This window comes from Leucoraja erinacea, chromosome 20 (genome assembly GCF_028641065.1).
Source record: "Leucoraja erinacea ecotype New England chromosome 20, Leri_hhj_1, whole genome shotgun sequence".
Lineage (NCBI taxonomy): Eukaryota > Metazoa > Chordata > Chondrichthyes > Rajiformes > Rajidae > Leucoraja > Leucoraja erinaceus.
In genome coordinates, this window is record NC_073396.1 from 17,648,884 (window position 1) to 17,670,247 (window position 21,364).

Sequence of the window (21,364 nt, forward strand, 5' to 3'; positions counted from 1 at the left end):
GACCACATCTGGAGTATTGGGTACAGTTTTGGTCTCCTAATTTGAGGAAGGACATCCTTGTGATTGAGGCAGTGCAGCGTAGGTTCACAAGATTGATCCATGGGATGGTGGGACTGTCATATGAGGAAAGATTGAAAAGACTAGGCTTGTATTCACTGGAGTTTAGAAGGATGAGGGGGTTCTTATAGAAACATATAAAATTATAAAAGGACTGGACAAGTTCGATGTTGGGCTAGTCCAGAACCAGGGGCCACAGTCTTAGAATAAAGAGGAGGTAATTTAAGACTGAGGTGAGAAAAAACTTTTTCACCCAGAGAGTTGTGAATTTATGGAATTCCGTGCCACAGAGGGCAGTGGAGGCCAAATCACTGGATGGATTTAAGAAAGAGTTAGATAGAGGTTTAGGGGCTAGTGGAGTCAAGGGATATGGGGAGACGGCAGGCATGGGTTATTGATAGGGGACGATCAGCCATGATCACAATGAATGGCGGTGCTGGATCGAAGGGCTGAATGGCCTCCTCCTGCACCTATTGTCTATGTATCTATGTACCCCAAGACTCTCTGTACATGAATGCTGTTAAAGGTCTTTGGTATTTGACCACCCAAAGTGCAACACTTCACATTTGCTTGCATAAAACACCTTCTGTCTTTAATCCACCCATATTTATAACTGATCTATATCACGATGTTTCCTTTCAGGGCTGAACCGGGATGTCCAGAACTGTAAGTTAGCAACTCTATCGCTGCGCCACTGTGTCAAACCTAGGATAGTTTGGATAAATTATGGGATACCACAGACACATTATACTGATCCCAGTATTTCTGCAGCATGATGATGTTCTTTTTTCAGTAATAATTCATTCTACAATTCCATTTGATCATCTAAATGTCCCCAGCTATTTCTGCTAAAGCTGTAATTAAGAGCAATGATTGCTGTTCCGTCTCTTCACGTGTGTCTTTGTGTTTTCTGGGCACTAAACAGCTCCCCTTACATCAGGAATGAATTGAAATGGAAACGTGTTCTCATTCTGCAGGAGGCAGGACATTCTCCTGCGCATCAGAGTTTCAGTAAAAGAGAAATGTGTGAGTCTGATGCAAAAGAGAATCAACCGCATGAAGAGGACAGTGGAATCAGTATCATAGGCTGATAAGAAGATTCTCTGCTTTGAAAAATGATATTATAAAATATTTTTAAAGCAATTAGGGTGAATTTAAACATAGCACCTTTACTTTACTTTTTAACCAACATGAGCATATTTGAACATATGTGACCATGGCTAAGAGGGAAAGTATTGTGAGCCGGATGAAGAGACTGCTCAGAAGTCGAAGGTCCAGACATGTCTTAAATCAAGGCCCGAGTGATTTGCCGTCTTCACAAGAAGATTTCTGTAAGTGTCTCACCAGTGTGAACTGTTTTGCAAATGACTTAAACTGATGATTTACATTTCCATAGCAACCATGCCTGGTGGCAATAAATCCTTGATTGGTGCAAACTTTGTGACTGCAGCAGTTAATATAAGGCTTGGGGTGAAAATATGATATATAATCTATAAAATATGACTGTGTGTTTCATTCAGAAAATACTGGAAATTCTCAAATACATTGCACCTCAAGGGGGGAGGCTGTGGTATTGCCATTTGCCCACATGTTGAGCTTCTGTCTGTCATTCTTTTGCTTCATCAGGCTGGGTTCAGAGATTGTGGGGGGCAAGATCAATCAATGTTAATATAAGTTTAGTCATGTGAAATGCATGGAGCATTGCTAGGGAAACCAATTGTTGGATGTAACTCAGATCTGTTTTGATAATAATACCAATGCAAATTAATATGCACAAAGGCAATAAGTTTATTTTTTCTGCTCAACAAGGCAATGTAGTTATTGGGAATGCTTATAACTTAGGTTCACCATACTTCTCACTCATTATTTTATCTACTTGTCATCTACTTGTAAATGGATTTGAATGCTTTTCATAGAAATTGCAAGGACCAAGCAACAATGATGCATGCAATACCTTCAAGGCATAATGGATAATTAGGTGGAACATTTTAATCAAAAGTTCACATTTCCAGTCATATTTATCTTTAAGATTGAGATGCATGAAAATCTACTACGTTTTAAACTCAAATCAGTGAGCAGGTAGACTGGTCTATTTGCATCCACATAAATGCTGATACCTACCATAATAAAATTTGGAGCATCATTCTAAAATATGGTTTGTGTCTCTCTTGTCTCTTCTCTTTCATTAAGTGTGAAGTGTATTGCAGACTTCTGTCATTTTAATTCTTCCATAATATCATAAACTCTTAACACATGCAGCTATAATTGCAAAGAGGCTTATACAATTGTTTTTCTTATATATAGAATTTTAGGTACGAGGTGAATTTCTTAAAATAGTGTCAAATAAACCTTCTTGCAGGATTTGCTGCACATATTCTATTTAAAGCTTTTCCCTTTGGGAAACTTCTATAATGGTGTGCAAGAACTAAATACGAAGCTTCACGGCTTTTGAAAACCATAACTGCTACATATATTAAACATACTAACTATGGTTATGATTATTCCATGTGTGCACCTATTTCACAGTCATGTGGGTACGTTGTTTTGAATTTTCATAAAGTAAAGGGCCTGTCCTACTTAGGCTATTTTTTAGGCAAACACAGGCGACTAGGCTGTCATCACATGGTCGCCAGGGTGTCGCCTGTATGGTCGTCAGTAGTCTCCTCAGTTGCCCAAAGAGTCGTAGCATTTTTCTGGTCACTGTTGGATTTTGAAATGTTCAAAAATGTTTGGCGACAGTCGGCGACAATGGGGTTGACACCAATGAGCGTAGCTTGACCTCCTGATGTAAGTGCTGTCGTTGGTTGTCGCTAGGATGATGTAGGTTGTCGCCAGGATGACGTAGGTTGACACCAGGTGACATAGGTTGTCGCCGGTGCTGACCGGTGAATTCCATTGGTGACTACCTACAACAACCTACGTCACCCGGTGACAAGTACTGGCGACCGAATTGTATTACGTTGTCGACGACAGGGTCGTAGCTTGTCGCGCATGGACATAGGTTGTCGTAGGTGTGGTCACAGGTAGACGTCCTAATGGGTCGCCAGTTGTCGGTAGCTTGACGTAGCTTGACATCGACTCGGTGGTAAGTTGTTGTAGCTTGTCGTAGACAATGACGTAGATATTGTCGTAGGGGAGTCCAGTCACTGTTTTTTTGGCGACAATGACAGTCACCAAAGTGTTTTTAGAGTTCACACATCCAAGGAAGTGAAAGGTATTTCATCATACTCCTGATTTGATTTAGATTCAGATTTAGATTCAGATTGCTTTATCGCCATATACACCAGAGTACAATTAATTTCCTTGTTCTCATTAAGCTAAGAGTTCACAGTATACACGGTTACAATAAATACAATGATCAGTGCAGAAAAGCACGGTGTTTCAAAGATTGTAATGCTTTGACTTGAACTTTGCATTTATCTTCTTGCACATTCTCCATTTTAATTGCTTCACAATTGGCAGCCCTGCCTTGAGCAACTAAAGTCCAAAATTCTGGAAATTCTTTCCTAAACCCTGCCGCCTCTCATCCTACTTACCTGCTTTAATGTGTTCTTTTCAAAACCTAGCTCTTTTAACTTTTTATTTTCTACCTTATCTAGATTTTATGTGGTTCATAGTGTTTGTTTATTCTTCTGTTACCGATCCCAGGTCAATTTGACTATTTTCAAGATGCAATTCAAATGCAAGGCACTATTACTGATTACACCCAAGGGAATATAAAATGGCCTCCTATAGGCAAAAAGATGATAGTAATTGACCTTTTCCAATAGTTCACATTTCCATTGGACATAATAAAGCGTGGTACAAACCTTATGGGAAGGATGGCCTCTATTCTCAAAGGGAAGTACCATGTCAAGGATTGGACACAACCAATGGTGTTTTGCATATTCCCTTGTGCCTAAGTTGCATTGTAGGTTGAGATGGTTTTAAGGTGAGGGGAAAAGATTTAATAGGAATTTATACTAAGGGTGGTAGATATATGGAACGAGCTGCCAGAGGAGGTAGTTCAGGCAGATACTACCATGATATTTAAAAAAACATTTGGATAGTTTAGGCATTGGGCCAAACGCTGGCAGGTGGGACTAGTGTAGATGGGCATATTGGTTGGCGTGGGTGAGTTTTTGGGCTGAAGGGCCTGTTTCCACGCTGTGTGGCACTATGACTCAATAACTCAATGAATTGTAAGGTTCACTTTTTCACATAGTCAAATGTTGATGCAATAGGCTGAGGGTTTCCACTGTTTGACCATAAGACGAGATAGGAGCATAATTAGGCTATTTGGCCCATCGAGTCTACTTGGCCATTCGATAATGACTGATCTATTTTCCCCTCTCAACCCCATCCTCATGCTTTCTTCCTGTAATCTTTGACACCCTTACTAATCAAGAGACTATCAATCTCTGCTTTAAAAATACCCAATCTTTTGGCCTCTGCAGCCGTCTTTGGCAATGAATTCCACAGATTCACCACTCTGTGGCTAAAGAAATTCTTCTCAACTCCATTCCAAAGGTGCATTCTGAGGCTGTGGTGCGGCAGTTGCTGGGTGGGGGATATATACAAAAACATGTAAAGGAGCATGTTTTAGTGTCTTAATGACATCGAGACATACAGAAACATGGAGACATACATCATGGGCACTGACCCTTCAGAGTTATCCTGACTATCAACACTATTCCTCCTTTAATCCAATTTTGTATTCTTCCCACATTCTCTACAATATTTTACCACTCACCTACAAATAAGGGACAACTTACAGCAGCCAATTAACCTATCACCCACATGCCTTTACTGTATGTGAGGAAACACATATCCGCATCTGGAGCAAACTTATGCATCACAGGGTGATTGTGCATACTCCACACAGACAGCACCTGAGATCAGGACTGAACTTTGATCTCAGGTGCTGTGAGGCAGCAGTTCCACTAGCTGTTGACTGTGATCTGTTTTAGATGGCAGAAAGGTGCATTAGTCTCCAGGACCTGGACCATAGGCTGCTACGAGGAAAGGGGATCACTGGGACCCTGATGGGTTTGTCCCACTTAGGCGACTTTTTAAGCGACTGCAGGAGACTATGCAGTCGCCACATGTTCGCTGCAAATTTTTCAACATGTTGAAAAATTTGCAACGACTAGAATGAAGCCGCCATCTCGTGCCGTAGGTGGGTCGCCACGAGGTCCTAGTCGGTTGCCAGGAGGTCGAAGGTTCTCGTAGGTTCACGTAGGTTGTAGCTGGTGCTGACCGGTGAATTTCAATGGCTCATTGGGGGGAAAAAAAAACTTAAGCAGTAGTTTTCAGAACCAAGGATAACCGATCGGTAATGTTAAAAGTTCGCCGGGCTTCACAGCCGTGTATCTTTGGCTTCTAAAAAGTTGTCTCCTTCTCCCCCCCTCGCCCCCATTCCCCTCCCTCTTTTAAAGGACTTACCGTACACTGTGCTTTCGCCGACTTAATTACAGTGCCAACCTTCCTGTTCACGTTGGCTTTGCACTGTGTGAATTTCACTCGGACAGCACTACCTCCGCTTGCCCTGTCCCCCGCCTGCATAACGAGCTGCTGAAGGAAAATATGTGTGTGTTTGTGTTACACTCTGACAGTCGCCGTTCCAGTTGCTGGTTTTTCAGGCAACTGCTTGCAACTTGACAGTTGCCGGCCGTCGCCTGAAAAATCGCCTAAGTGGGACAGGCCCATAAGGATTTTTAAATCTTTGCTTGACACGGGTAAGGTGCCAGATGACTGGACAACGACAAAGATTATCTGTATTCAAGAAGGATATCAAGCATAAGCCAGTTAAATACAGGCCAGTAATTCCACCATCAGTCATAGCAAACTTATTGAAAACATTTCTGAGAGTCAGGATTTATCCATACTTAGAAAAAGATAGTCAGCAGAGTTTTGTTGATGGAGATCGTGCTGGACTGCTTGAGATTATAAACTATATTGATAAGTACAATGTGGTAGGTATAGACCTATCTTATGGGCTTCAGTGAGATATTTGACAAGATCCTACATGGAAGGCTGGTCCAAAAGGTTAGGGCTCAAGGTATCTAAGGAAAATTATCATGTTGCATCCAATTCGAGAGCGGTTGATGGTGGAGTGCGGCTTTTGCAATTGGAAGCTTGTGACCAGTGGTGACTCTCCTGCACATTTACTATCTGGATATGAATGCAGGAGATATGATTAATAAGCTTGCGGATGACACAAATATTTGGTGGTGTTGATTGTGATGAGCATTGTCTTCAGTTACATTGACCATCTGCTAAATTGGATGGGACAACAGCAGCTGGAATCTAGTTCTTCAACACAGTACTCGGGGACTGTTGTCAGACTCGAGGTGCCCTTAAATTTGTGCCCTTAAATTAATGAAAACATTTGAATGGCACTTTGTAGAACAGACAAGTTGCGACCCTTGACCAGGTCAATGTTTCTCCATGATTCGATAATACTAAAACATTATTGACCCTTAACTTATCGATCCTTACAAATTGGCTGCCTGCATCTTTCATTGGTATTGATGGCACTTAGAAGTTATTCTCTACCCACAAGGTACTCTGGTGCTTTTTGAAAGGGATTTGGAAGGTACTATACTTTCCTATGAATAATACTTGTTTTTTTTTCAAGCAGTTTCTTATGAAGTTGCCTGTGTCCAGGGTTTCAAGTTGATTCAAAGGACCTTGATTCCATCAGTGTCTAAAGTTGCCTTATTTCTCATTCCAGTTGTCACAATGCCAAGTCACAATGAAGGATGGCCAGAGGAGTTTGGATTTCGGATTATTGGGAACGGACCCTGTTACATCATCTCTGTTCAAGAGGGCAGCAGTGCCCATGTTGCTGGTCTGCAACCAGGAGATCAAATTCTGGAGATTGAGGGACAAGATGTGTCAGCCATGAACTGTGATGCTTTAGTAAATCTAGCTAAACATTGTAAAACTGTTCCTCCTAGTATTGGGGTGGTGTCTCGTATTGAGCAGCTAGATCTCTTGCCGGCAGCCGATGGAAGATTTGGATTCAACCTGAGTGGTGACAGCCCTTTGCGGGTTGAGAATTGTCTTCCAGATGCCCCGGCGGCTGAGCTTGGGCTTAAAACTGGTGACTATGTTCTGGAGGTTAATGGAGTCCCAGTGAAACACTATGCTACTGCTGCTGCCATGATAAAGGCTAATCATGGAAAACCATTGAAGCTGGGAGTCTTGTGCTTTGGAAGGAGACATAAGCGGGTTAGCAGCAGTATCCGAGAGTATGTCCAAAATGCTGACGCAGTGCACCAGGAAAGAAAATATAAAGCCTTGGATTTCAGAAAAAAGGTAGGATATTACCTACCAAGCAGAAAGTCCCTGTTCACAAAAACAAACCATTCTTTGTAAAATATGAGTTAGGATCTGAGATTCATCCAATCAAAGTGAATGATATTGATGGACTTTATCAGAGAAAGCTTTACTGTTATCAATATATTCTGCACATTTTCAGTTAAAATGTTTATACCAGTCTTCCTTGGGGTCCAGTCTCCATTGAATTGGATAGCATTGGAGATTTCCTCAAGAATCTTATTTTAAGTGAGGATTACACTTATTTTAAGTGAGGAACATTTAGAATCCACACCCTGTCAGCAGTTATTTTATAGGGACACGTTACATTACTGCTGGGTGGAATTCGCATCCTGGTGAATTAGATATGCAGTGCTGCAGGCAATGCTTTAAAAGGATTGGGTGAGCTTACAGGTGATAATAAAGAAGTGGCTGAGGCATATTGTAACTTTCTTCACTGTAGAAAATACAATAGATCTAAACAGGAATGTAACAAAAATAATCAAGAGTCTAATGTGGAGATGAACTTATTATCACAAGAGATAAAGTGCTGTAAAAATTAAGAGAAAGTTACTTCCTGGATCTGATTGCTGTATGCTAGGCTTATGAGAAATGGCTATAGTGTGGTGGTTCAATTAATCATAATCTAAAAAAAATAAAAATTCCAGAAGAGTTGCAGAAGATAAAAAGATAATAATTTTTAACTGCTATTAAAGAGGTGGTTAGAATAGGGAGTGTTAGGTAAAATGCTGCATTTCTCTGTTAAGCATGCGATGACAGAGCACTCAGAAAATTATAATATGATACAGCACCTAACCTTGTTGTATGAAATAACATTTTGATGAACGTGCTTTTTGAAGTGTAACTATCAGGGTAGCTGAGGTGGGACATAAAGAACTGCAGGAATCTTGCATAGAGCACAAAGTGCTGGAGTAACTCAGCAGGTCATGTCCTATGGAGGACATGGATAGGCAATGTTTCAAGTTAGGACCCTTCTTCAGACTGATTGTAGTGGGGAAGGGAAAGCTGGAAAAGAGGCGGCGACAAAACAAATCCTAGTTGGTGATAGTTGGATACAGGTGAAGAGGGCTTTGATTGGCAGATGAGTGGATAAAGGCTAGAGATGAAAAGGTGGAAAAGAGGCCCCCTTTACATCGGCGAGACCAAGTGTAGGCTAGGTGAATATTTTGCCGAACATTTGTGCTCAGTATACCTAGGCCTGCTGATCTCCAGGTAGCTAACTGTTTTGGCCTCCACCTCCCCCATTCCCATACCAATCTTTGGTCCTGGGCTTCCTCTATTGCCAGAGTGAGGCCACAAGCACACTGGAGGAACTGCACCTCTTATTCTGCTTGCGTAGCTTACAACGTTAAGATATGAACATTGAGTTCTCCACTTTAGGTCACACCCCACCCCATTATTTTTCATTCCTCCCTCCCTCTTTCCTATCTCTGGAGCACACCCATTCTCTCACATTCCCAACTCCCATTACCTCCTGCATGTCCCCTTCCATCTATATCCTTCCCTCTGGCTTTACATTTCACTCCTGTTTCAAACCCCTTCTCACCTTATCAACACCCTTTGGTCTCCTTGTTTCCTCTTTTGTCTCCTTTATTTCTTTTTTCTCATTTTTCCAATCAAAACTCCTCACATGCTTCCATCATTCACTTGCTAGGCTTTGTACCGCCCCTATCTCTTTTCCAGATTTCTATTCCACAGTACCATTAGTCTGAAGAAGGGACCCAAACTGAAATGTTGCCTATTCAGGTCCTCCAGAACTACTGCCTGACCTGCTGAGTTAGTCTTTTTACACTGTAGACTTACCCCAGCACGTTATGTCCTACGCTGAGTAGCTAATGTAAATTGGCCAGGTTGCCAATTGAAGGGTTGCTATGTTAAATAAGTCCTTTTATGATTGAAGGTAAAATATTAGCAAGGACCTGTAGATGAATGGTTGGAGGATAAAACTCAAATAATAAAAATAGTGAAACCAGTGGGTTGTCATTGTGATCAGTACTGTGCCCTCAGCCTGGTAAGATGAAAATACATTATAACATATGTGCGTTTTCTGATGTGCAAAGAGGGAAAGTGAACTATAAGGAGTATGCAAAGTCTACAAAGGTTCATGGACAGGCTGAACAAGTAAGGTGGATGAGGTACAATAAGGGAGATATGAGAAAGCATTGAAAAAAATTGGATATAAAAATAAAGAAACAGTACTTTTAAACAATGAGGAAATAGTTCCAAATTGATGGTTAGAAGGATTTGAATGTATTATTTCTGAGGCACAAAACTACAGGCAAAACGGAGGTATACTCTGACCTTATTCACAGTCTCAAAACAGTCACATGCTATCTCCCCCCAAGAGCTGACATATTCTTTGATATACAGTAGGCAACGTACACAATGTTGCTATTTGCTGCCAATGCATTGTGAAATGGCAAAGACTTTTGGATTTCCCTGCTTGTGGAGCTTAGCACAAAAATGCTTAAAATGCTCTCAACTAATCAGGTCTCTTCCAAAACTGATTTTCAAATGTCTCTGCTGTAAACAAGGAAAAACCGATGAATTGAACATGAACAATGTATTTATGAGTCATTCTCACCTCAAAATTTTCTAAAAATATTATGCTTTGTTATATGAGGTATGTGTGAGTTAAGATGCACTCTGATCTTATAAAACAAACTTTATTTTTGGAGGTATTTATGATGTTTATTTTTTGCTCCAATCTATATTGTGTGAGGTATTTAAAATGTTTGTTAAAAATAGTTCCACTGCAGGTTGCAGCTAGAGGCTCATGAAATTATCATTGGCGTATGCTGTTATGATCATGCATTAGGATGCACTAGAATTTCTAGGCCAATGATTTCTTTCCCCTTTCTAGCTTCCTTTCTATGAGATAACTTTGAAGTAATTAGCTAGTCAGTTGGCCTAATGACGTTACATCTACTGGGTACCAGGCATCCTTGTGAATTGATGCCAGATACGATAACATATTGGAAAAGAATAAGTAATCATTGTAAAGATTATTTTGTCTTTCTGGGCAACTTTCATCTTGATCAGCCTTTCTCAGTAAACTCTCAGATAGACCCCACAACAACTATCGTTTTACAGTTTGTTATATAAAGGGTTGTAATTTATCTGTAATAAACTGTAATCCATGTGTAACAAACTATGCTATTCTCATAAACTCTGATATATCCAAGCCATCCCCAAGTTACATGGCACTGTAATTCCTCTCCAAATCTACAGTGATACCATCTAGACATTCTACCAGCAAGTAGGGCAGGAGTTGGTTGGGAATGCCACTGCATATCTGCTTATTATGTTAATTTTATGCCATTGACGAGGTGCCCCTAAGATAATGTGTAGAATGAAGATCCTACTAGTTGCATAGAAACATAGAAAAAAGGTGCAGGAGGAGGCCATTTGGCCCTTTGAGCCAGCACCGCCATTCATTGTCATCATGGCTGATCGTCCCCAGTCAATAACCTGTGCCTGCCTTCTCCCCATATCCCTTGATTCCACTAGCCCATAGAGCTCTATCTAACTCTCTCTTAAATCCATCAAGTGATTTGGCCTCCACTGCTCTCTGTGGCAGGGAATTCCACAAATTCACAACTCTCTGGGTGAAAAAGTTTTTTTCTCACCTCAGACTTAAATGGCCTCCCCATTATTCTAAGACTGTGGCCCCTGGTTCTGGACTCGCCCAACATTGGGAACATTTTTCCTGCATCTAGCTTGTCCAGAACTTTTATAATTTTATATGTTTCTATAAGTTTCCCTCTCATCCTTCTAAACTTCTGGTTAATTTATTCTCTCAAACAGCATTTCTAAAGCAAATTATTTGGTTATTATCCACTGTTTCTATAACTTCTTCCACAACAGGGGCTGTTGCATTACTCCCATAGCAGCAATAATCACACTTCAAAAGTAACCACACGGCTGCTTTGAATATTCTGAGAGAATGTATAAATGGAAGTTTTCCTTTCCCATACATATTAGACTGAATTGAATCACAACTCTTTCTAGATATGGTTCCTGAGAAGAAGAGAATGATTAACGTAAAATGCAGCACAAACCCTTGTAAATTTTGAAAACAAGTTGAAAAAACCCAGTTCTGTCAACTTGCAAGCAGCATCTGATGTAATTTGTTCATCTCGGGAAGTAAATGAATAATTCCAGCAAGTTTTTTTGGTGACAGGGTAGTGGCAGAAGTATTCCTAATCATTTCCTTTTGCTGACCTGGCATCCTTTTTACTTGTGACCAGGAAGACAACAGACTGGCGCAAGTGATATTTTAGAATGTGGGAGCGATATTCCTTTTTGACCCTGACCCCCTTATAGTTTCCTCTTTTGTGTTTCTCACTGCTCCCCCATTGCCCTGAATTCTAACACCATGTTAAACCAATGTTTTTGATTTCAATGCAGATTGACACTGCACTTGGGGAGCAACCTGAGGTAAAAGAGAAGCTGTTCACCCTCTTGAAGCAGTATGCAGCTGATCGTAAGGTTGACTATTTGGCCTATGCACTTCCCATGATTTTGAGCACTGAGGAACACCAGCAGCTCATTGATGACATCAGGTGGGTACAATGGAAGAAATAATTTGCTCCAGGTACGAGAGATTCACAACAGAGCCGCACCCCAACAAGGATTCAAATAATTCAATGGTATCTGAATACCCACTCATTCCTTTCAGTTTACTGTCTCCTCCCAGGACATCTGCCGCATCTGATGATGAGGGAGACAAAACCAGTGTTTTAAATACCCATACCCAATCAACCCAACTGTCCCCTTTCCTATCCTACTCTGCACTCGCCCTGATAGAGTCTGCGTCAACCACCCACCTCACGTTCTGATGGCTGACCAACAGAATAAAGTAGAAAGACTGTACGAAGGAAAGAAAAAAGCAGGAAAATTTGGTAAATAGGGTGTCATAAATTTAGACTGCATTGTGAGATTTTCTATTCCTTCACGATCACAAATTAATGTGCTAACTCTCAGCTTTCTGAAACTATGCACTGGTCTCCTTATTTTGAAGCTAACACACTGTGGTCCTGAAATTGGACAGCATCTTTAATGCTGTGTTAGTGAAATAATATTAATTGATCAAAAAACATACTGTTTAAGCACCTGCCACTGGGAAATATAGCAGCATACAAGGTGTTGTGCGCTACTGAAAAGACCTTGCACATAATTCTTCCTTTGTGCATTTTGTCACTGCAGAACATGCAAAGGGAACTTATCTGGGTTGGAGGTGGGTTTGGGGTCGGGACTGGGTGGGGGGACAGATAACCTGAGTGGTCGGTGTGTGTTGGGGATTAGAAGGAGTTTGGGGCTGATTGATGGGCAGACATGTTTGGGTCAGCTTAGCTACAAGGGATTATGGGAATTGACCCGTTGAGTTGCTCCAGCATTTTGTGTCTATTATGGTAATTGATTTCTTTTTCAGTTGTAGGCATCTGATTGGTGGTTGGGGGTGCAGCGTGATTGGGAATGTGATCAGAAGTGGGAGATCAATAGTTGCAGTGGATTGGTTGGTTCAAGCTGGCAGATTGGTGGGAAGTGGACTAATGGGATCAGGGATGGAAGTACTGAATGGTGTGGGATTCCTCCTGGGTAGGATGGGAATGAAGGGCCCTGAAGATACCCTTACTTTAACTGAGATGGAACTAATTTGTTCAGGTAAACTCCTGTTAAGTCGCACACATTCAGTGATAGCTTGCTTCTGTATGACTGACAGCACGCCACTTAGATTCCTATTAAATTTTCCCTCTCGCCTCTGGTTCTTGATTCCCCTGCTCTGGGTAAAAGACTCTGTGCATCTACACTATTTATTCCCCTCATGATCTTATACACCTCTATTAGATCACCCCTCATCCTCCTGCGCTTCAAGGAATAAAGTCCTGGCCTGCCGTACCTCTCTATATTTCATGATCTATGTCCTGGCAACATCCTCGTAAAAAAACAAGGTAACCTTCCTCATAGTCTACTATACTACCTATTTTGGTGTCATTTACAAATTTACTAACAATGTTAAAAATATTATCATCTAAATTGTTAAGGTAAATAACAAACAACAGTGGACGCAACGCCAGCCCCTGCAGTATTCCACTGGTCACAGGCCTACAATGAGAAAAACAATCATCCACAATTACCCTTTGACTCCTTTCTCTAAGCCAATTTTGAATCCAATTGGCTAGCTCCCCTTGGACTAAATCTTCTAGACTAGCTTGCCATGCGGGATATTGTAAAAGATTTTGTTAAAATCCACATAGACAACGTCTACTGCCTTCCACGCATCAATTTGCTTCAAAAACACGATGCCTTATCAGCCTGTGCCTATCCAAACATTGGTAGATCCTGTCCTTAAGAATCCCCTCCAACAACTTTTCCACCACTGAGGTTACCGTCACCAGCCTATAGATCCTTACTGCCTTGCCGTACCCTTGCTGTGCTTTTTAAATAACAGTACAATATTTACCACCCTCCAGTCTTCCAGAATTTCACCTGAGACTAATGGGGATGCAAATATCTCTGCTGGGGGGTTTTGCAATTTCCTCCTTAGCTTCCCACAAGGTCTGTGGCTGTGCTTCATCAGACCCTGGGGATTTATCCACCTTAATGTGCTTTAAAACTACCAGTATCTCCTCTTTGGTAATCGGTATAAAATTTAAGACATCATAACTCCTATGCCTTACTTCCTTAGCTTACACGATCGTCTCCTCAGTAAAAACAGTTGAGAAATAATCAGTTAATATCTCCTTCATCTCGTGATTCTACACAAAGGCCACCATGCTGATTATTAAGGAGACTTATTCTTTCCAGGCCATCCTTTTATCCTTATTATATCGGTATATCAGGTCAATATACATATACGTCAGAGAAAAGATTATCGACCTGAAACATTAACTCTCTTTTTCTCTCAGCAGATGCTGCTGACCTACTGAGTGTTTTTTTTAAATTTTAATTTCTCTTTCAGTATCATTTTGCCTCATATGCACCTCTATCTTTTTCAATGCATTTCTCTCTATTACTTGTCTGTGTCTGTTCTGTTAGCTACCTGAGGTCATCACTAACTATTTCTTATTGCACCTCTGTCATTGTATTGGCCTTTCGGCCTCTTTTGTTTTGGCATGTTGTTTGTGCCAGTCCACTTTTTCATGTCTTGCTGCTTGTTTTTCTTCCTGTTTGTTAATGTCTCTTCTTTTTCTGGTCACCTCTCATTGCCTCATTAGTTCTCTCCAACGTGAGAAAAAAGAAATATTATGCTCAGCCAGTTGGATCTCAGTCTTTTTTGTCTTTCCTTAAACTCTTTGTGTGCTTTCCCAGCCCCACATTTGAAAAATGTCATGTTGGTTGCACAGCCTGAATGTGACTGATGATCCCAACTCTGAAAGGAGCTTCAAAAAAAAACCTCCATGCATAATGAGCAGCCTTGAGTGTGTGTTCAATTTTTCTTCTTTCACATCATTTGCCATTGAATAATCTTGCAGGCAAGCACTGGTCTGAACATAGTGATTTTAACAATGAATTGATCTTCACTTTGTCAAGCTCAAAACTGCTGGTGATTTTGTACTTTCATCAGGAGGCAACATTTTGCTAACAGTTGAACTGAGCACTACATCCACACTACCACCAGAAGATACCTACAGCTGTTTGGCCAGACCCTTGTGCTATCAGATGGTTCAGCTTCCAATATCCTTTAGCTGATAGCTCCACACTATTGATAGAATTCGAGGCTGCATATTTATGGGTTCTGCATAGTTGAAATATCCTCAGATTAATTTAATATATAATCAGTGCAGCCTCATCCATGAACATACTGACAATATCTTCAACAACAAAAAAATCTTCTCAGGTTTCAGTCAGAAAAAAATGGCTTATTACTGGGACAGCGAACCTTTTTACAGCACGAGAGAACCTGGTTCGATTCTGATCTCGGGTACTGCCTGTTGGAGTTTGCACGTTCTCCCTGTGGCCTGTGATTTTGATTTTGATTTTGACCCCGGTGCTCCGGTTTCCTACCACATCCCAAAGACGTGCGGTTTGGTAGGTTGATTAGCCTCTGTAAAATTGTCCCTAGTGTGCAGGGAGTGGATGAGAAAGTAGGATAACGTAGACCTAGTGTGAACGGGTGAACAAAGTTCGGTATGAAGTCGATGGGCCGAAAGGTCGGTTTACATAGTTTCTCTTTAAAAAAGGAGTATGCTATTCAGGAGGGACCTTCTGATTTTCACAGCTCCCTCTTCCAGATAATGCTGTCAGCATTCACAAGATCAATTGCGCCACCATCCAACACAGCGAGTTCTCTAACACTTTGTGAGCCAGCGTGCTACTTACTGTTCCTGTGAAAACTGGGTCTGCCAGTGAGGGAGAGAGAGAGAATCAAGAAACAAGTGTGTTGCAGGAGCTGTTTACGGCTCTGGTGCTGAAGGAAAGACTGGAGTAGGAGGGATCAGTGGTGCTGCGCTTTACATCGGTGAAACGTGCCGTGAGCAGCCGACTGCATCGTGAAGCTTCTTCATCATCTCGGGGTGTGCGCGTTATTCATTGGGATGAAATGTTTGCCCGACTGCTGTACAAGGTGTGTGCTGCGTACTGAAGACATTTGAGAAATGGGGAAAGTCAAAAATTTGTCACGGCACTTTCGGTATGAATCTTAAGTTCTTGCAGTAGCACGAGCTCGGCTGGATTCTGTAAACTACTCGGGGATTGAGCTGCGCAGTCCCGCTCGTAAAACGTGAAGAGGAGAAGGAGGCGATTTCTGATTAATTCTTTTTTGTGCCTCGGAGTGAAGCTGAGGAAGTAAATTAAAGAAAAAGCTTTGCTGCCGCTTTCGGAAAGAAAGGGAGATTGAGGCAAGAGGAAGGGTTGCTATTTGTTTGGAGCAGGCGGCGTTGCAGGGCGATGTTCAGAATGATCCCAGTGAATGAGGAGAACCGGTGTTTTCCTTGATATCACCGGGCTTTGGTTTTAAGGTACTCTTCTCTAGTGCAGGTTATCCCATATGCTTTGGATAAACAACGCGACACTGGAATACTCACCCAGTAGTCCTCCTTGTCTAAACCTATCACGAGTACTGTTCTGACAAAATAATGTAATAATAGTTTTATCATCCTCCCTATGTCAGATGGACTAGCAGCAGTAGCACCTCGTGCAATGTACAGTTTAACCCCTGTCTTGCTGGACGACCAGGAGTCATCTGCAGTTACAGCGAATGAGCCTTTTCCTGCTAAAAGCACTCCACATAGCCCCACAAGGCCATGACCGTGCTGAACATAGAGAGTCTGAATAACGAGAAGTTCGTTCCCTGCTTTGCAACACGGCAACTGTTTTAGCCGCACATTGAACCGTACCGCTTTGCAGGTACATACACTTTAGAGTATGAGCAGAGCGCGCTGACTTTTGATAAATGGTTCCGATGGGAACCGTGGGCATCCAGTTGCTGAAACCGAAGTAAATGCCGGACTTGTGGTCGGAACTCGCTGACTGGTTGTTCAGATTCCGCAGCGTTAAGCTGGGCATCCTTCTGTTGGATCCCGTGCCATGCCAGATCACACAGGATTCAAGACCACATTGATTTCTGTGAGGAAGAATAGGGAAAAATGGGCGTTGGGGATGTTGTTAATTTATTTTGAAGTTATTTTGCTTTAATATTTGTAATTATCTGCATTTTGTGATTTAGTTGCCCATTAGTTTTTTTTAAATTATTTGAAAAAATGATTGACTTCCGCTGAATATTTTATATGTTTCTGAATCTCAGAGATATTCACAATGTTTTTTTTTTAACATCAGTTACAACTTTTATAGCTGGTGTACTAGGGGGTGAGCTTTATTGACTAACACGTTGTCAGTGGTGGGGCCTGCCGTCGGTCCAGCTAAGGCCCTGTCCCACCCACACTGTGCCGGACTCCTGCTCTTGGAGACCCAGTGCATCCCGTATAGCTAGGTGGAAGCGTGAGTGGACCAGGTTGCTACAATGCAGCATATTACACAATTCTTAACGACGAATCGCACGGTGAGCATTCTTACCCGCTAAATAAAAAATAAAAATAATTTCTTAATATATTGCCAATAGTCCTTACTTTTTTTTTAACGTGTTACAATGAAAAGGAATCGGTGAATTTTCTCATGAACTTTCCACATCTGTTTTTATAATTGGTTTTTACTGAAGCTGCATAAGCAATTACTAAGTCAAATCCCCCACCCATGACACATTAATTAAATGACACATTTATTATACAGGTAATTATCACAGTGTGAGGCCACAGGTATCTTAATTTGGGTTAAATCTAGAGGTATCATTAATATCTATTCATTCAGGTTGATTGAAGTTTCGGAAGTGATCTACTGCTAATTAAGGGCAGGTTATAATGTTAATAAGCAGGGGATTTCAATATTATTATACAAGATTAACAGCAAGACTTGTTAAGAGATATTTGAAAGAATGATTCAGTTTGCACAGAAGATTTTTGTGATCTCTGATTATCTGTGATTTTAAGTTGGTAATCTCTTCAAAGCAGGTGACAAAGAAAGACCTGACAACCCCCCCCCCCCCCCCCTTCTTCCCACGCCATTAGAATTTGATATGTCAGCCATGATCATATTGAATGGCGGTGCAGGCTCGAATGGCCTACTCCTACACCTATTTTTTATGTTTCTATGATATAGGCAAATGTCCATGCTTGGTGGGTAACAAAGCATTTATTTTGATGCCTAGGCATCGATTGTCTTGTTTCAGTATATTGAACTAATGATTCCCATTATAGTTATTAAGAATATAAACTTCTCATTTTGCTTTGTAAGATTTTGCCTTCCTTGGTGTAAGACTGAGCGACACAAGCCTAGTGAATGAGTAATTATCGGAAAACAAGTACTCATCTGGAGGACCAAATGATACTGTGTCTGCAGACTACCAGACATGCCAAACAGTAGAGTACAGGTAGAGATCACAATTCAGTACGTATGCTACAGGTAAAGTTCCCCCCAAGGCAGCACAGGTGATATACTTCAGTTAACTGCCATCTTTATTCCGAGTGCAGCTTGAGCTTTGCAATCATCCACCATCTTTGGTACAATATAGTCCAATGTCCTTCAATACAAGACTGTGAACCAGTGGGGGCATCTATCAGCCCTAAGCATGGCTAGGAGACAAGGGTTGGAGCAGGCCAGAAATATGTGCCAGTGTGCAGATGAGGTGAGCGAGAATGTGTCCACAGCACAAACAGAGCACGGATAATGGAATCAGGTGTACTCTGGAATCTAGAGCATGGCAGGGATTGGGAGTTGGAGATCAGAGCCAACAGAGAACATTGGAGGCCAAAAAAGGAGCCCATGGGCTAGAGGCTGGAGTTGGAGGGGGGAGGGGGAGGGGTGATATTCTTAGCCTCACATATAAAATCACACATAAAATTTGGCTGAGGAGAACAAACAGCACGTTTGCAAGCTGGCATTATGAAGACTTAAAGGTGATATGAGAAAGCTGAATTAATGTGAAAAATACAAGATCACCCATTTGGTGCACCCTATAAATACATTGTTAAACTTTGAGAGAGTGAGAGATTGCGGAATATAATGATGGGTTTCCTGATCAAGGGTGTGCTGCTGCACAACACCCTGCAGGTTGGATGTCTCTCTTAATTAAGGATCTGAGGACCAATGGTACAATTTGAGAATAAGTGATAGGCTCTTAAAGAGTGAGTTGAGTATGCTCCAGATAAAGATCCCCCCTGGGCAGCACAGGTGGTATACAGAGTAGCAATCTCTTTAGGATGGAGAATTCAGTCAACTGGAGGGCTGTGGATGCGTATTCATTAGATTTATTCACTAGGACCTCACCAGTCACAGTCTCCCATATTGAGAACCATCTGTTTATTCTCTTTCTTTGATTTGTCCAATAACCAACTCGTACTCAGGCAGGAGAATGGAGTTAAGATGTGAACGTAAATCAGTCATGATTGAATGACAGAGTAGACTCGATGGGCCGAATGACCTTTACACCAATGCAGAAAATGTAGGAAACTTGGGAACTCATTTGTGATTAGGTTCCACAGCTAGCAATGGTATAGTGACTGGATAATAACAAGGGCAGCATTTGTGTGCACTGTGCAATTGGAATTCTATGTGCAAGGCAGGGAGATGGGGGCCACTAGAAAAATGCTGGGAACATTACCAGGTTTTATATTGGAGACCCTTTTTCAGAACTGGGAGAGAAAATTAGCCTGACGTTGCAGAGAGGGAAGGATATGACAAAGGGATATCTCTGACAGGGTAAGACCAGGATTATTGTGGAGATGAGCTATGGATGAAATAATCTGGTTGATAGATTAATAAGAGTTGAAGAGAGAACATGAACAAATAAACATTACAGCAATGAAGTAATGACAGTTAGAGAGAGAAAACACTAAAAGAGGAATGAATAAACTGCAAAATGCAGAGCTCTTAGTAATGTCCAGCAGGTCAAGATGTGCTAATGAAGAGGGATAAACTGCACCCATAATGCCAATGACTGTGAGGAAAAGAACTTCCCCTTCCATTCGGGTATTTTGTAGCCTTTCTATTTTGATATTGAATTCTTCATCTTCAGGTAACCCGTTATCTATGCTTGTATCAGAACCAGCCGGTTCTTCTGTAGATCATCCATCTACAATATTGTCTCTTTTACTTTCTTCCCACTGGTATTGCCTGATTTGTCGGGCACTTCCCACTGCTCTGAATTTCACAGCCTTTATGTTCCTTTGTTCTCAATTTCATTTTTAATGTCTCTGTGCTCAAGTTCTCTTCCTCTAACTTCCATCATTAAACTATTAATCAGACAGCTTCTTCAACAGCTCATCACTACATCAACTCTGGCCGTACCCTATTAGAGATATTTAGTTATCTTTTCCATCCCTCTTCCACCCTCTCTGTATCTTAATAGAGACATGTTTACTCTTTGCCTGTTCTGACGATGAACCTTTGATCTGAAATGTTAACAATGTTGCTGATATGGGGGAAGAGATTACCTTTGCCTTATCCAGAGACCGAGAGATCACAAAAGGAGAGAGATGTCAGAGATAGTCCAGGTGAATTTGAGGGCAGGGTGGTAGTGAGTGGTGGTTAATGAAATCGAAAAGTTCTGCACGGGTGCAGGAGGCAGCCCAAATACTGTTGTTAATGTATCGGAGAAAGAGTTGGGGGCTGGGGCCAATGTACAATTCAAACAAGGATTGTTCAATGTAACCTACAAAAAGGCAGGCATAGGTGGGATCCATGAAAGTGTCCATGGCTACATGGACGAGGAAAGGTTCTGCCAGGTGGAGAAGATCGTTTCCAGAGGGAAATTGATAGTGTCTCTGTTCAAGAAATAAACAGAGGGTTCCTAGAAGTGGATGGAGTTTGATGGAGGTGTAAAGGACCTGGATGTCCATAGTAAAGATGAGACAATGGGGGCCTAAAAAGTGTAATGCCGCAATGAGGAGAATCAGATTATACCCTAGATTATGGAAGCACCATTCAGAAGCCCAATAACAGAGGGGAAGAAACTGTTCCTGAATCTGGTGGTACATGCTTTCAAGCATCTGAATCTCCTGTCTGTGGAGAGAAGATAGAATGGCCGGGTTGGGAAAAGTCTTAGATTATGAAGGGGAACTTCTTTACTCAGAGAGTGGTAGCGATGTGGAATGAGCTTCCAGTGGAAGTGGTGGAGGCATGTTCATTGGTATCATTTAAAAATAAATTGGATAGGCATATGGATGAGAAGGGAATGGAGGGTTATGGTATGAGTGCAGGCAGGTGGGACTAAGGGGGAAAAAATGTTGTTCGGCACGGACTTGTAGGGCCGAGATGGCCTGTTTCCGTGCTGTAATTGTTATATGGTTATATGGTTATATGTTGGTTGATTATGTTCGGGGCAAACTTTTTTTCAATCTCTTACCTTGCCGGAGATGCGATTGTTTTCCGGATCGTTTCTTTGGTCACTCTGCAGCCCGGCATCGTGGAGCTGGAGGCCTTGCTCGGG

At 41.6% G+C, this 21,364-nt stretch overlaps 1 protein-coding gene across 1 annotated transcript in view; it reads left to right on the plus strand.

Moving 5' to 3' along the window:
• The window catches only part of grid2ipb (glutamate receptor, ionotropic, delta 2 (Grid2) interacting protein, b), a 97,131-nt gene that overhangs the window by 23,909 nt on the left and 51,858 nt on the right, over positions 1–21,364 (plus strand). Inside the window, exons 2-3 of the mRNA XM_055651398.1 lie at positions 6,773–7,359; positions 11,791–11,945. Coding sequence (XP_055507373.1) covers positions 6,781–7,359; positions 11,791–11,945 — 734 coding nt within the window. The 5' untranslated portion in view covers positions 6,773–6,780. The remainder of the gene's footprint in view (positions 1–6,772; positions 7,360–11,790; positions 11,946–21,364) is intronic.